The sequence below is a fragment of the Stegostoma tigrinum genome, chromosome 20 (assembly GCF_030684315.1).
Source record: "Stegostoma tigrinum isolate sSteTig4 chromosome 20, sSteTig4.hap1, whole genome shotgun sequence".
NCBI classification, from domain to species: domain Eukaryota; kingdom Metazoa; phylum Chordata; class Chondrichthyes; order Orectolobiformes; family Stegostomatidae; genus Stegostoma; species Stegostoma tigrinum.
Genome location: NC_081373.1, coordinates 10,772,140 through 10,786,949, shown reverse-complemented (window position 1 = coordinate 10,786,949; position 14,810 = coordinate 10,772,140). Strand labels below are relative to the sequence as shown.

The following is a 14,810-nucleotide window of genomic DNA, read 5'->3' as shown; positions in this document are numbered from 1 at the left end:
GGAAGCCCACGCAGACATGGGGAGAATGTGCAAACTCCACACAGATAGACGCCTGTTGCTGAAATCGAAGACGGGTCCCTGGCGCATGGGACAGCAGTGCGAACCACTGAGCCACTGTGTCACCCACCCCCAAGAATAACCTCAATACCATTAGGCACTTCATGGACTAATGACAGTCAATGTCTTCAGAGAATCATAGACTTTTGCAGTACAGAACCCTTTGGCCCATCGAGTCTGTACCACCAAAGCAAAAAGGGAAGCAAATTGGAATTAGAATATAGGACCTACGCAACAGGGACAAACCTTGGGATGAATAAAGCCACCCAACCTCTGGTGAAACACAAAAAGGTTATAAAAATGTCCTTTCAATGAGGTTTGAGCCTGTCACCGCACAATATTGATTTACCAATCAGACATGCTTTAACTGCTCCCTATGTAAATTAATGAGGAGTAGCGCAAAATAATTTATTTAAAGAAAGCCTTTCTCAATTTCAGAATTAGCTAACCACATATAATAAATCATTGAATTGATCAAATGATGCAATGGAATTCATTAAAATTGTTCACACATCCAAAACATATTTACTCTATTTTAGAGGTCAAATCAGTCGACAAGACTGAGGATGTGCCTAAATGAGTTATTTCCCTATTAAGGAAACAGTTAATTTTAATGATATTACTTTTTTTTCATCTTCTATAAAGCATATGAGGGTTGATGAACAGTGAATATTTCATTCCAATCTTTTTAAATCAGTTGAGTTAATCTTCTGGATATCAATAGGACCTAGGGGACTCTTTATGAGTTCCTGTTTATCACATGATCATTAACTGCAATTTTATTGGATCTTCCATCTATCCTTTGAGGGCAGATTCTATTAAACTCTTAATGTGTATAATTCACTTGCCCACTTTGTGTCCAATGCATGTTTTGCAGTGGGTTAAGATGGATAATGTTCTATTGGTGCTAAAGCTATGTCAATAATCCAAGCAAAGCATTGTCTTATTTTGACCTTTCATGGGACGTCCTTTCATTCACTGCCCATTCACTAATTGCCCTCACGATGCTCAGCCACTTTTATGAACTGCTGTCACCCATGGGTATAGGCTCACCCAGGTTGCTGTTAGCGAGGGTGTTCCAGGATGTTGACCCAGTGACGGTGAAGGAACATTTGAGAGACAGGATGATGTGAGGCTCAGAGGAGAACCTGGAGGTGATAGTTCTCCCAGGCATCTGCTGCCTTTGCCCTTCTGGTGGCAGAGGTCAGGGCTTTGCAAGGTGCTGTTGGAGGAGTCTAGGTGAGTTGCAGTAGTGGGGATATGTCCCTTTGTGAACTCAGGGCCTACATTTTGAATGCCTCATTGTCTTTTAGAGATTTAAAAGGACCCATAATCTCTCATCATTCCAAGTCATAATGATAGCCATTCCCATTCTGTGCCAGTCCCTACAGAATGGATTAAACCCCACCCCATTACAGAGTTAAAAGTTTATGACACAGAAGGAGGACTTATTGGTGCATCTAAACAGCACCAGCTCCGCTGTACAAAATTACGATTGGTTAAACCCCTTGCCATTCTGCTACTTTGTACAGAATTATAATTCATTCCACCACTCTCCCTCAACACAAAGCTCTTGATTTTCCGTGTTGAGATGGCAGCAGCAGGGTCGGCAGCATCTGGAATCTTGAGCCCAGGGCTCATCCATTCCATCTGCTTTTCCTTTCATTTTCCTTCATTACTCAATTTTTCCCCTTTAATTGTGGTTTTGTAGGTTGGTTTTCTTTTAACATACCCTGGAGAGAGTTCACTTGTGGAGGCAGTGGCGAGGTCGGCACTGGAGTCCGGAGTCTGCAGTCTGGCATGTGGAGTCGGGGGTGCGGAGCCTGGCGTGTGGCATAGAGTGTGGAGTCTGGCGTGTGGCATAAAGAGTGTGGAGTATGCCGGTGGCTGGATCTGGTGGGATTTTGATGGTTGGCAGAGGAGCGGATGGTGAGTACAGACAGCAGTCAGCAGTGAGGGACTCAGCCCAGCGCAGAGGAGAACAAGCTCTCATGTGGAAAGCCCAGGTGTGGAGTGACTGCAGGCCCATCACTCAAGAAAGGGCTGTAATGCTGAGTTTTTAACTTGTTTTATTTTTCTGTTTTGTACCTCAGATTTTGTACCTAGGTACCTTTGTACCCAAGATGGTGCCAGGGATGGTGGCATTGTACACTCCTCACTGTACTCCTGTACCCAGTGCTTGAGTACACGTGACAATAAACCTAATTCTAATTCTATTTCAAACGTGAAAGATGGGATGAAAATTGCTGCTCAACCGACTGAGTACAGCTTATTGTTCTCAACTGCACTTAGAGTTGTAATTCAGGCTTAAAATAGATGCAATTATCTACTTTTAATCCTCCTGATAATGGACCAAGTTAACCAACCACCAATTTTCAATTTGAGATTGCACCATCTATGTTCACTGAGCATTTTCTGCCATACACCATCAGAGGGACAGGTGGAACGATGATTAAAAGCTGTGGTTTTTATACAAAGACTTCAAAGGTGGTTGTCCAATCATTAATTTAAAGCAATCCTGAGCTGATCGCAAGTTGCCTTCATAAAGCTTTGATGTATCTGTCAGAGTTCAATAGCATGAACTTTAAATGTCTTGTTGCTGCCTCTGAACCCTCTCATGAACATCCGCTGAAGGTTATCATTTAAAGGAATATAGAAACAAATGGCCAACTAGCTCCTTGATCCCCATCCACCAATCAATCTGATCATGCCTGATCAGTCTCTTAACTCCATTCCCTCACTCTAGTCCCATCACACTTGTACTACTGTATAGATGCCGGACCAGGCAGTCAGATGGCAACACATTTTGTACAAAAGCACCCACCTGACCTTCAGTCGCTGAAGTAAGAACAGTAGACTACCTGAAGTTACAGTATCCTCACCATAGGTAGTCAACAGGCATCAAACCCAAAGATGTGTGAGTCTGAGATCTTACAAGAGTATATGCAGTCAGTTTTGTGAACAAATTACAAGACCATCTGTCTCAATTGGAATCCATGATGTGGAGGTACCAGTCTTAGGCTGGAGTGGACAAGGTCAGAAGTCACCTTGTGCCTGCACTGCACCTGATGAAAGACCATCACTCCAAAAGCTTGTGATCTCAAATAACCTTTCGGCCTGTAACCTGGTGTGGTGTGATTTCTGATCTCAATTAGAACCCAATATTTATAGTGTATGTTACAAGGACTAACGTGTGCGTAATGGGGCTATACCCAACACTTAATTCCCTTGTCCAACAAAGGCCGACCCCATTTCAGTTTTTATGTTCTCAAATGACCCCAGTTTTACATATTTCCCAGGGAGACAGATCCAGATTTTCACATTTTCACAATGTGTTTAAATAATTCTGACTTAGAATGTTGCTATTGCTGATATTTGTTACCCAACTCTAACTGCCTTTGAAATGCTTAGCTCTCCAGGCCATTTCCAATGGTATTTAAGAGACATTGCTGTGGATCAGGAGTGAGATTGAGAGCAAAGTGAGAAACATCAACAGATTTCATACCCTCAAGGATATTAGAGAATCAGGCTTTTTTTTACAATATTTGCATCGCAGTCATCATTACTGATGGGATTTGGACCCAAAACCTCTGTATATTAGCCTGGGTCTCCAGATTACGAGACCAGTGATGTTACCCCTACATCACCATCGCCTTAATCGCTGGACCTCTTCACTTCTGCTCTTTGGGATGGGCCAGATTTTAATTGTCCCACAACTGATGACTATGACTTTAACTGTGTGGTCTTCGAGCACTAAGGTCCACCAATCCCAAGCCCTCTCAACCCACTCTGTCTCTTTCTCTACCTTGAAGATTATCCTTAAAATTTACCCCTTTGCATGGCTTAATCTAATGTTATTATGTATACACTGCTGTGAAACATCTAGGAGTATGTTACAACATTAAGAATGTTATTTAAAAGAAAGAGTTGTTGTTGTTTTAATAGTTTTAATAGGAACATCCCAAATGTGTAAGCAGAAAAATGTCAACATCAATATTTTAGGCCAGTGACCAAGTGCTTGCTAAAATTTCTAATGATCACTTTGCTTTAGACCTGGTTCACAATCCATTTGACTTCAACAGGGTAATACACAGCCTGGATACTAACCAGGTGACACTAGGTGATCTTGTGGTGCTGTGGTAGTGTCACTGCCTCTGAGCCAGGAGGCCTGGGTTCAAATTCCAGTAGTGTGTCGTAATGCTCTGAACAGTTTTGTTGGGAAACCATCTCCAGTCACATGATGGCACCACCTCCCCTGTTGTCCAACAAACTAGCCCATGCTTTTACATAGACTGCAACAAATAACAACTCTCACTCAAATAAGTTTTTTAAAAAGAAAAATTAAGATTTCTCTCTCCATAATGATGTTTGTGGCTGCCTGATGTCTCAAAATGACTTACAGCCATTGAAGTAGTTTTGAAGAGGACTCATATAATGTAGGATATCGGCCAGTTATTTTGCACACTGCACACTTACATAAATAGCAATGAGACAAGCCAACCTGTTTTTGAGGGGTTAGCTGAGGGATCAGTGGTGCATTGGCCATGCTAAATTGCCCTGTGGTATACATGGACATGCTAGCTAGGTGGTTTGTTATAGTAAATGGAGGTTACAGGGATAGGTTGGGATGCTCTTCAGAGAGTTGGTGCAGACTTGATGGGCTGAATGGCCTTTTTCCCGCTTTGTAACAGTTCTATGATTCTATAAATATTGGCCACAACAGTAGGTGTAACTCTTCTAATGTTCTTCAAAATAATACCACAGGATGTTTTACAGCCATCCAGACACCTAGAAGGGTCTCAGTTGAATGTCTCATTGGAAAACAGGACCTGGAGTAAGGCCTGAACCTGGGTCCTTGCATATTTATTTCACAGTTAAAAGACCGTGTGAAACAATCATAAGTTCTTACCCTAAATCGGACCCTTCCATTCACACTGGTCTGCAGGTAGAAGCGGTGTGGTCCCATCCAGTTGCCATAAACTATGTCCACTTTCCCATCTCGGTTAAAGTCTGCCAGTGCCAGTCCACGGCCATGCTGCTTAGGGTCATCGATTCCTGAAGGAAGACCATCACTTGTTATAACATCTCTCCTCCACCATCCCCCAAACAAACAGCTATCGTTCCAAAGCGCCTGCTTTCCCTTCGAGTCCTCTTACACCGGCAACATTAATTTCCTTCCAAATGTTCATCAAACTCTTCCAGCACCTTCAATGAGCATTGTCATTTTTAGAAGGGCAAAACTTCATTGCAACCCAATCCCAAACTGATCACTCTTTTCACCTGAGAGTCTATCCTGCATAGTAGTATCACTTTTTATAAAAACACAAGATCTGCTTTTCTGTGCAGTTTCTAGACACAGACAAACACACACACACACACAAACACACCCAGATGAAGTACACACTCAGCCACATGCAGACATGTTCACATGCACAGACATACATACACACAACACAGATACTTGCACAGATATGCACACAGGTACAGTCACACACAGATACCTATGTTGGTTCACTCACTTTCTCTCTCACACACACATCTGTGTTATTTTGTGCAACACAAGTCGAAAGCACCTTCACTTCAACAATAATTCACTCCCTCTGCAATGTTTTAAATTTCTATATAAATGTAAAAGGTCTTCTTCAACAGAACATCAATTACACAACTCAAATTCGCATCCTACAGGACTCCAGCTAAGAGAATTGAGTATAGAGATCAGTGCAGCCAAATCATGGAGACACGGTTTTCCTACAGGCAGACACAGCAAGCAATTATCAAATGTGCTCAGATAATTTGACTTGGGACGATGTTCACAGAATCCTAGAAATATCCATCACAGATTGAAGCCAGTCAGCCTGTCATGTCTGTGCTGCTTCTGTGAAAAAGCACCTGTGCATTGTACCACAGCCCTGCTCTCTGTATATAACCTTGTCAATTCCTCATTGCTGAGTCCCTGTCTGATTCCCCTTTTAAAATTACTCTTGGTATCTGCCTTGTCTCCCTTTCCAGATCGAGTGGTTCCAGTTCCTGACAACTCTGAGCGAAGAAGATCTTCTCATTGCATCTCTAGACCATTTTCCAGGGCTTCTGATCATTTCTGTCATTGACACACTAGCTCGGGGAAATAACTTTTCCTCACCAAAACCACCCATCTCTTTGAGTAATGGACCACCACCTCATCTTTTCAGATCCAAGGAGAATAGCACTGACATTCTCACAACAGTTAAACCTCCTCTGTACCCTTGAAACATTGCTGAATGGTGGGGCATAGAACTGTCTAACTGAAGCAGAACCTGACTTATTCCTATTCCAGCATGTTTTCTTCATGTTTATATACCTGTGCTTCTATTTAATCCAACTAAACCGTGTCCTTTTAGCATGTTGCCCTGCTACCTTTAGGGTTTGCTGACATTGAAGCTTAGGTCTTTTTGCTCATATATATTTTTCCGATGCATTGTGAACAGTTTCCATTCTGCAGTCTGTCCAGACGTCAATTTGTGCGGAAGCTGGAATGCAGCACAATACAAAGCAGTTGTTTATAAGCACAGGTAATGTTCGTTAAGCCAGATCTTTAAGATTACGTCTTTGTGTGCGATTGTGTGTGTGAGTATGAGCACTTGTTAGTTGGATTTTTGGAAATCAGTGATTTCCCCCACTGTAAGATAATAAAATGTGAGGCTGGATGAACACAGCAGGCCAAGCAGCATCTCAGGAGCACAAAAGCTGACGTCTCGGGCCTAGACCCTTCATCAGAGAGGGGGATGGGGTGAGGGTTCTGGAATAAATAGGGAGAGAGGGGGAGGTGGACCGAAGATGGAGAGAAAAGAAGATAGGTGGAGAGGAGAGTATAGGTGGGGAGGTAGGGAGGGGATAGGTCAGTCCAGGGAAGATGGACAGGTCAAGGAGGTGGGATGAGGTTAGTAGGTAGGAGATGGAGGTGCGGCTTGGGGTGGGAGGAAGGGATGGGTGAGAGGAAGAACAGATTAGGGAGGCAGAGACAGGCTGGACTGGTTTTGGGATGCAGTGGGTGGAGGGGAAGAGCTGGGCTGGTTGTGTGGTGCAGTGGGGGGAGGGGACGAACTGGGCTGGTTTTGGGATGCGGTGGGGGAAGGGGAGATTTGGGATGCGGTGGGGGAAGGGAGATTTTCAAAACCTCCCCTTCCCCCACTGCATTCCCAAAACCAGCCCAGTTCATCCCCTCCCCCCACTGCACCACACAACCAGCCCAGCTCTTCCCCTCCACCCACTGCATCCCAAAACCAGTCCAGCCTTGTCTCTGCCTCCCTAACCTGTTCTTCCTCTCACCCATCCCTTCCTCCCACCCCAAGCCGCACCTCCATTTCCTACCTACTAACCTCATCCCACCTCCTTGACCTGTCCGTCTTCCCTGGACTGACCTATCCCCTCCCTACCTCCCCACCTATACTCTCTTCTCCACCTATCTTCTTTTCTCTCCATCTTCGGTCCGCCTCCCCCTCTCTCCCTATTTATTCCAGAACCCTCACCCCATCCCCCTCTCTGATGAAGGGTCTAGGCCCGAAACGTCAGCTTTTGTGCTCCTGAGATGCTGCTTGGCCTGCTGTGTTCAGCCAGCCTCACTCTTGGATTCTCCAGCATCTGCAGTTCCCATTATCACGATTTCCCCCACTGTACTTTCTTTTCATACTGTACCTCACATCATGTCATAGTCCCAGAGCCCTGCCCGATGCAGAGGACTATCTATGTCAGTAAGACTAAAGCAGGTCACAAAGGTGTCTCACCAGCACATCTCTGCATGGCAATAAGGGATGGGCAGTAAATGCTGACCTTGCCAGAGATGCCCACAATAAATAAAACACACCATCTGACAGGTTTCTATAAGGCCATTAGGAGCAGAAGTCGGCCATTTGGCCTATCGGGTCAGCTCCACCATTCAATGGGATCATGGCTGATTAGATAATCCTGCAGTCCACTTTCCTGCCTTTGCCCCATAACCCTTGATTCCCTTATGGATTAAAAAATCCGTCTGTCTCAGCCTTAAATATACTTAAAGACCCAGCCCTGTCAGCCCTCTGCAGTAAAGAATACTGCAGATTCACTACCCTAACAGAGAAAAGAATTTTCCTCATCTCTATCTTAAACAGCAATTCCCGACTGCGAGATTTTGTTGTCTGGTCTGCTACTGTCCCACAAGGAGAAACAATCTCTCCCCCAAAGAATCTAGTCTGTTTAATAACATCACGTCTCGTTCCTCTAAACTCCAATGAGTTCAGACCTAACCCACTTAACCTCTCCTCATAAGAAAATTATTCAATACCCAGGGCAGACCTCCTCTGGGCTGCGTCCAATGACTCTACAGGATCAAAACTGTTCACAGTATTCCAGCTGTGGTCTGATTAGTACCTTGTATCAGTTTTGTTGTTTTCACAGCCCGTTCCCACTGCAATAATGGTAAACATTCCATTTGCCTTCCCTATTACCTGCTGAACTTGGACGCTAACTTGATTCATGCATGAGGGCCATGGGTGGCTTAGTGGTTAGCTCTGTTGCCTCACAGCGTAAGGGACCTGGGTTCAATTCCACTCTTAGGTGACTCTGTGTGGAGTTTGCAAGTTATTCCTGTGTCTGTGTGGGTTTCCTCCCACAGTCCAGAGATGCGCAGGTTAGGTGGATTGGCTGTGGGAAATGTAGGGTTACAGGGATAGAGAGGGATGCTCTTTGCGGGGTTGGTGGACTCAATGGCCTACTTCCACGCTGTACCAATTCCATGACTCCCAACTCCCTCTGTTCTGCAGTCTTTCCCATTTTTCTGCCCAACTAATCGCAAAGTCTTTAGCTCTCCTGCATTGTTTGTCTTGCCCCTGAATTGCACAGAAGGAGAACAAAGATATGTGCATTTGTCTGTTTCCAGAGCTGGACTTTTCATAAAACAGTTCATCAGCTCGAGGGGCATCATCCTGCATGAAGTGGGGAATGAGGAGGAGCTCTCTCATTCTCAGTGTCTGCCATACGCTTATCAGGACTGCATGTTAATAAATTGACCTGATTGGCCACGTGGAGGACACATCTACGTTGACCAACAATCTCCTGGAATGGGACTGGTTCCCTGGGATTCTGGTTCAGAGGCAAGGCCACCTTGCTGCGAAATCTCCTGTCCATCGCTGTCTCTTTGCCAATGTCACATCAACTGAAAACTTAACAAAAGTTATTCCCAAAACCTGGTTTTCCGATTGTTTTACAAAACATGAAAAGAGTAATGTTTGTACCCAGATCTGACATATGCTGGCTGATGGTGAGAGATAACGAGCACGAGAGATGCAGAGAAACAGAGACGGAGACAAGGAGAGAGCTATCTGGAGATCAGATCCTCCAATCGAAGCCACATAACTTACACCGACCGTAAATCAGTTTTGTCAATGGCCTTGATTCTGCTCAGGCCTGATAAGGAGCTGGAGAGGTGATAACCGAAAGGAAAGCCTGTGCTGATTAATAAGGGGCCTGACACTTAGCCTGCTCTCTGTGCAGCCTTCCAAATCTGCTGACTCTACACTCGCACCAATCAACCCACCTTCAACAATCAAAACCAGTTTTGCAACGTCCCAGATTGGCAAAAATCACTTTACAACAGAAGACAATTTGAGCTAGTGCAGACTGCAGAGTAATACATTACAACCAGACAGTCCAATTAATTCCTTGACATCCTGAATAGCGGAAAAATATATAGGAGGACGTTTGCTTGCATTTAATATATTATATCTGAGAGCGATTCACAGTGTTTAATGGAGAAATGCTTGTCTGCCACAGCTTCCCTTTTATGCATAACAATCTTTAAAGTTGAGTATTGCAAATATTGGATCTGCCGGAGATACCTTTGCTTGGTTAATGATGCTACTGAATCCTTAGTGGGTTGGATTTCTGCCTTAACTACACATTGCTCAATATGTAGCAAACTGATGGAGTCAGCCATTGGCTTGGCAATAGCACTGACCCTCTCGTGATTTGCACTTCACGTTTCATTCTATCACACGCACACTCCTTTGGTCCCTTTCCAAACCATGGAGCAAAACCTTTAATTCATACAAATTATAAAGCTGCCTTCCTTTTTCATGTCCAGCAGATGAGCATAGTTAAAGTATTATAAAAAGCAAAATATTGTGCTTCATGGTCCAGAGTCTTTTTCTCGGTATCAAGTGTCTATTGGCAAGAACTCATTAGGTTGTTTGACCTCAGCATTGTTCCTAAGGTCCAGCTATCACTAATGCTGAATAACAAGGTGTGGAGCTGGATGAACACAGCAGGACAAGCAGCATCTTAGCAGCAGGAAAGCTGACGTTTCAAGCCTAAACCCTTCATCGGAAATTGGAGGGGGGGGAGCAGGGAAGAGGGTTCTGAAATAAATAGGGAGAGAGGGGTGGGGGATAGAGGATGGATAGAGGAGAAGACAGGTGGAGAAGAGACGGACAAGTTAAAGAGTCTGGGATGGAGCCAGTAAAGGTGAGTGTAGGTGGGGAGGAGATGGGTCAGTCCAGGGAGGACGGGCAGGACAAGGGGGCGGCATGAGGTTAGTAGGTAGGAAATGAGGGTGCGGCTTGAGGTGGGAGGAGGGGATGGGTGAGAGGTAGAACAGGTTAGGGAGGCGGGGACAAGCTGGGCTGGTTTTGGGATGCAGTAGGGGGGAGGGGAGATTTTGAAGCTTGTGAAATCCACATTGATACCACTGGGCTGCAGGGTTCCCAAGTGGAATATGAGTTGCTGTTCCTGCAACCTTCAGGTGGCATCGTTGTGGCACTGCAGGAGGCATGTCATTCATAGGAATGGGAGGGGGAGTGGAAATGGTTCGTGGCTGGGAGGTGCAGCTTTTTATTGCGAACCGCTTCTGCAGAATGGTCCCCAAGAGTCCGCTTGGTTTCCCCGATGTAGAGGTGTTCAAAATGGGGACAGCAGACGCAGTATACCACATCAGCAGATGTGCAGGTGTACCTCTGCTTGGTGTGGGAAGTCTTCTTGGGGCCTGGGAGGATGGGTGGGGGCAGGTGTAGCACTTCCTGCGTTTGCAGGAAGATGTGCCAGGGGTGCTGGAGCTGGAGAGGAGTGTGGAGCGGACAAGGCAGTCACGGAGAGAGTGGTCCCTCCGCAAAGGGTGGGGAGGGAAAAATGCCCAGGGTGGTGGGGTCAGTTTGCAGATGGCGGAAGTGTCAGAGGATGATGTGTTGGATACAGAGGTTGGTGGGGTGGCATGTGAGGATGGGGGGGGGGGGGGGGGGATTCTTTTTTGGTTATTATTTTTTGGTTGTTATTGCGGGACAGAGCGTGAGGGATGAGTTGCCGGAAATGCGGGAGACACGGTCAAGGGCGTTCTCAACCACTGCGGGGGGGATGTTGCGGTCCTTGAAAAATGAGGACATCTGAGATGTACGGGAGTGGGATGCCTCATCCTGGGAGCAGATGCAGCAGAGGTGAAGGAATTGGGAATAGGGGATGGAATTTTTGCTGTGTTTGAAAGTGTTCCAAAGATGAGTCAGGTCAGTCCACTTTGTTTCTGTGTCCAGTGAGGCTGAGTTTCTGCAGCACTTTCTGTTTGTCTTTATAAAATTCTTAAGACGTCGGTTCGAATCTCACCATGGCAGATGGTGAAATCTGAATTCAGTAAAGATTTGGAATTTAAGGCTAGCCTGATGGGAATTATTGTAAATTTCCATTTGGTTCAAACACATCCTTTGGGGAAGGAAATCTTTACCTGCTCTGGCCTGCATGTGAGTCTAGACTCTCAACACATGCTTTCCTCTGAACTGTCCAAAAGGCAATTAGGGGTGGAAGATAAATGCTGGTCTAGCCAGTGACCCCCACATCCTATGCATGATTTTTTTTCAAAAAAGGGGTTAGGGGTGAGGCCTAAGTGCTTAGTGAACTGTGGTGGACCTTCTAACCAGCTCGCCTCAAACCTTAGTGTCCCTTAGTGCCCACTCCTCTACCCAATCTCAACCTTCGATACACTCAATGACTGGGCAGTCTCTGAATCCCAAAGTGTCACAACCCTCAGTGAAGATATTTCTCCTCATCTCCTCAGTACAAAATGTTTGCCTTGACTCAATGAGTCAAATAGCCTGCTTCCACACTGTCAGGATTCAATGACTGTACCATTCTCCTGAGGCTCCACCTAGTTCTTAGCATTTGCTAACTCAAGACCCAGCAACAGGAAGTTTCTGAAGAACAGTCGGTCATAACAGAGATAGTAGGAACTGCAGATGGTGGAGAATTTGAGATAACAAGGTGTCGAGCTGGATGAACACAGCAGGCCAAGCAGCATCAGAGGAGCAGGAAAGCTGATGTTTCGGGCCTAGAGCCTTTGAGTCATATAGACTCGAAACATGAACTCTGATTCGCTCTCCATAGATACTGTTGGGCCTGTTGAGTTTCTCCAGTAATTCTCCAGCGTCTGTAGGAGGTTTATGGTTGTGACTTGTAGCTCCACTGACAAAGATCTCATCTCCTGTATGAATGCCTTTCATTTGGAAGCCCTTCCAGGCAGCAGCCAGGGAGAACTTTCATTTCCAATCAGCCCGATAACAAAATTGTAAACGAAAGTCTCCCTCAATGACGCTTTTACACATAACTTACATTGCCACACTAGGACACTGACACAAACTATAACATTTTATTGCAGGAGCTGTTTACGTTACAATAGCAACTTTACGGCACCTTTATTAAACTTACAAAAGACTGAAGACAAACTACCAAATGTGTCCTTCTCCCTTTTCTTCCAACTCCGCCTCTTTTGTTATCTCAATTGGCCTTTATAAGGTCGATTTTATGAGGCTAACTCAGGGCCTGCACACAACCAGTCAAGAATACAAAAGATTTTCACAACCCTTTTGTCCCCAGTCGTTTGAACTTGATGGGTCATTCCTGTCTCCAGGAGCAAAAGAAAAATACAAGAAAGCTCAGGAAACAACAACAAGGAAAGTAGCAAGTGGTTGGTACATCTTATTCTTTATATCTAAATCATCTGTTCATTAGATTCCAGTCTGTAACTCACTCACGGGTATCTGATATTCTATGTATAAACCACCCTGAAATCCTCCGTTAAATTTCAGTCTGTAACTCATTCCAGGTATCTGTTGTTCCATATATAAACCACCCCAAACCCCTTGATTGGATTCCAGTCTGTAATTCACTTCTGGGTATCAATCTGAGCTGCTACATTTTGGTAAAACAGACAGGGGAAGGACTTCTACAGTTATTGATAAGACAGTAGTGTTGTCGAACAGTGACACCTAGGGGTTCAGGTACATAGTTCGCTCGAAGTTGCATCACAGGGAGACAGGGTGGTTAAGAAGGCATCTAGCACGCTTGCCTTATTTCTCAGATCTTCAAGTTTGGGAGTTGGGATGTCATGTTGAGGTTGTACAGGATGTTGGTGAGGCCTCTTCAGGAGTATGTTGTGCAGTTCTGGTCACCCTGCTATGGGAAGGATATCATTAAATTGGAGAGGGTTCAGAAAAGATTTACCAGGACGTTGCTGGGAAGGGACGGTTTGATTTATGAGGAGCGGCTGAATTGGCTGAGACTTTTTTCTCTGGAAAAGAGGAGGTTGAGGGGTGACCATATAGAAGTGTAGAAAATCATGAGGGGCACAGAATAGCAAAGGTCTTTTCCCGAGGGTGGGGGCAGTTCAAAACTAGGGGGCATATTTTTAAGATGAGAGGAGAAAGTTTTTGAAGGGACCTGTTAGGCAACCTCTTTACACAGAGGGTGGGTCGTGTGTGGAATGAACTGCCAGAGGAATCAGTGGATGCAGCTAGAGTTAAATTTAGAAGATGTTTAGACAGGTGCATGATTTAGAAAGGTTCAGTGGGTTTAGAGTCAGCTCTCTGCTGGTGAGCATGAAAGTAACATTATGCCAGTGCAGTTTGTTATGAAAGTCAATGGAATTCCAAAAATTCCTACATTTCATAGAACATAGAAAAGTACAGCACAGTACAGGCCCTTCGGCCCATGATGTTGGGCCATGGAATAATCCTAATCCAAAAATAAAATAGCCTAACCTACATTCCCCTCAATTCACTGCTGTCCATGTGCATGTCCAGCAGTCGCTTAAATGTCACTAATGACTCCGCTTCCACGACTACCACTGGTAAAGTATTCCATGCACTCACAACTCTCTGGGTGAAGAACCTCCCTCTGACGTCTCCTCTACACCTTCCTCCTAACACCTTAAAACTATGACCCCTCGTGGCAGTCAATCCTGCCCTGGGGAAAAGTCTCATTTCATAAGGTGACTGCAGAATCTGACATGCTGAAAAATGTGGAGTTAGAAAGAGATCTTCAATTATGCAAGGAAGTGGTCTCAGAATTTCAAAACAAATTCAAGGACATTGAAACCTCAGCCAGAATAGATGGTGGGTCACTCTTTCTGGGAGAAGTCAATTCCACACAACAGGTCATTGTGTCATACACTGAAAACATCAAGATGACTTTGACATGTTCAAAGACAAGTCTCAAGCTTTAACAAAGGCCAACCAAGTCAAATAGCAAGTAGCTATTCAGGGGATATCTGCAGGGAAAGAGATCATTAGAGCAGAAGGCCGTAAGAAATAGAAACAGAAGTAGGCCCCTCGAGCCGGCTCCGTCATTAAACAGGATCCTGGCTGATCTGACATTCCTCCTACCTACATTCTTGTACCTTCCCTATAACCCTAAACCCTTGTAATAATCAAGAATCCATCTTTCTCACAATGTCAGTTAGCTCAGTTGAATGGATAGCTGGTTTACAA

General features: G+C 44.9%; 1 protein-coding gene across 3 annotated transcripts in view; it reads right to left on the bottom strand.

Moving 5' to 3' along the window:
* The window catches only part of crtac1b (cartilage acidic protein 1b), a 281,745-nt gene that overhangs the window by 91,336 nt on the left and 175,599 nt on the right, over positions 1–14,810 (bottom strand). For all 3 annotated transcript variants that reach the window (XM_048550806.2, XM_059653000.1, XM_048550807.2), the window contains one exon: positions 4,967–5,112. In XM_048550806.2, the coding sequence (XP_048406763.2) occupies positions 4,967–5,112 (146 nt within the window). The remainder of the gene's footprint in view (positions 1–4,966; positions 5,113–14,810) is intronic.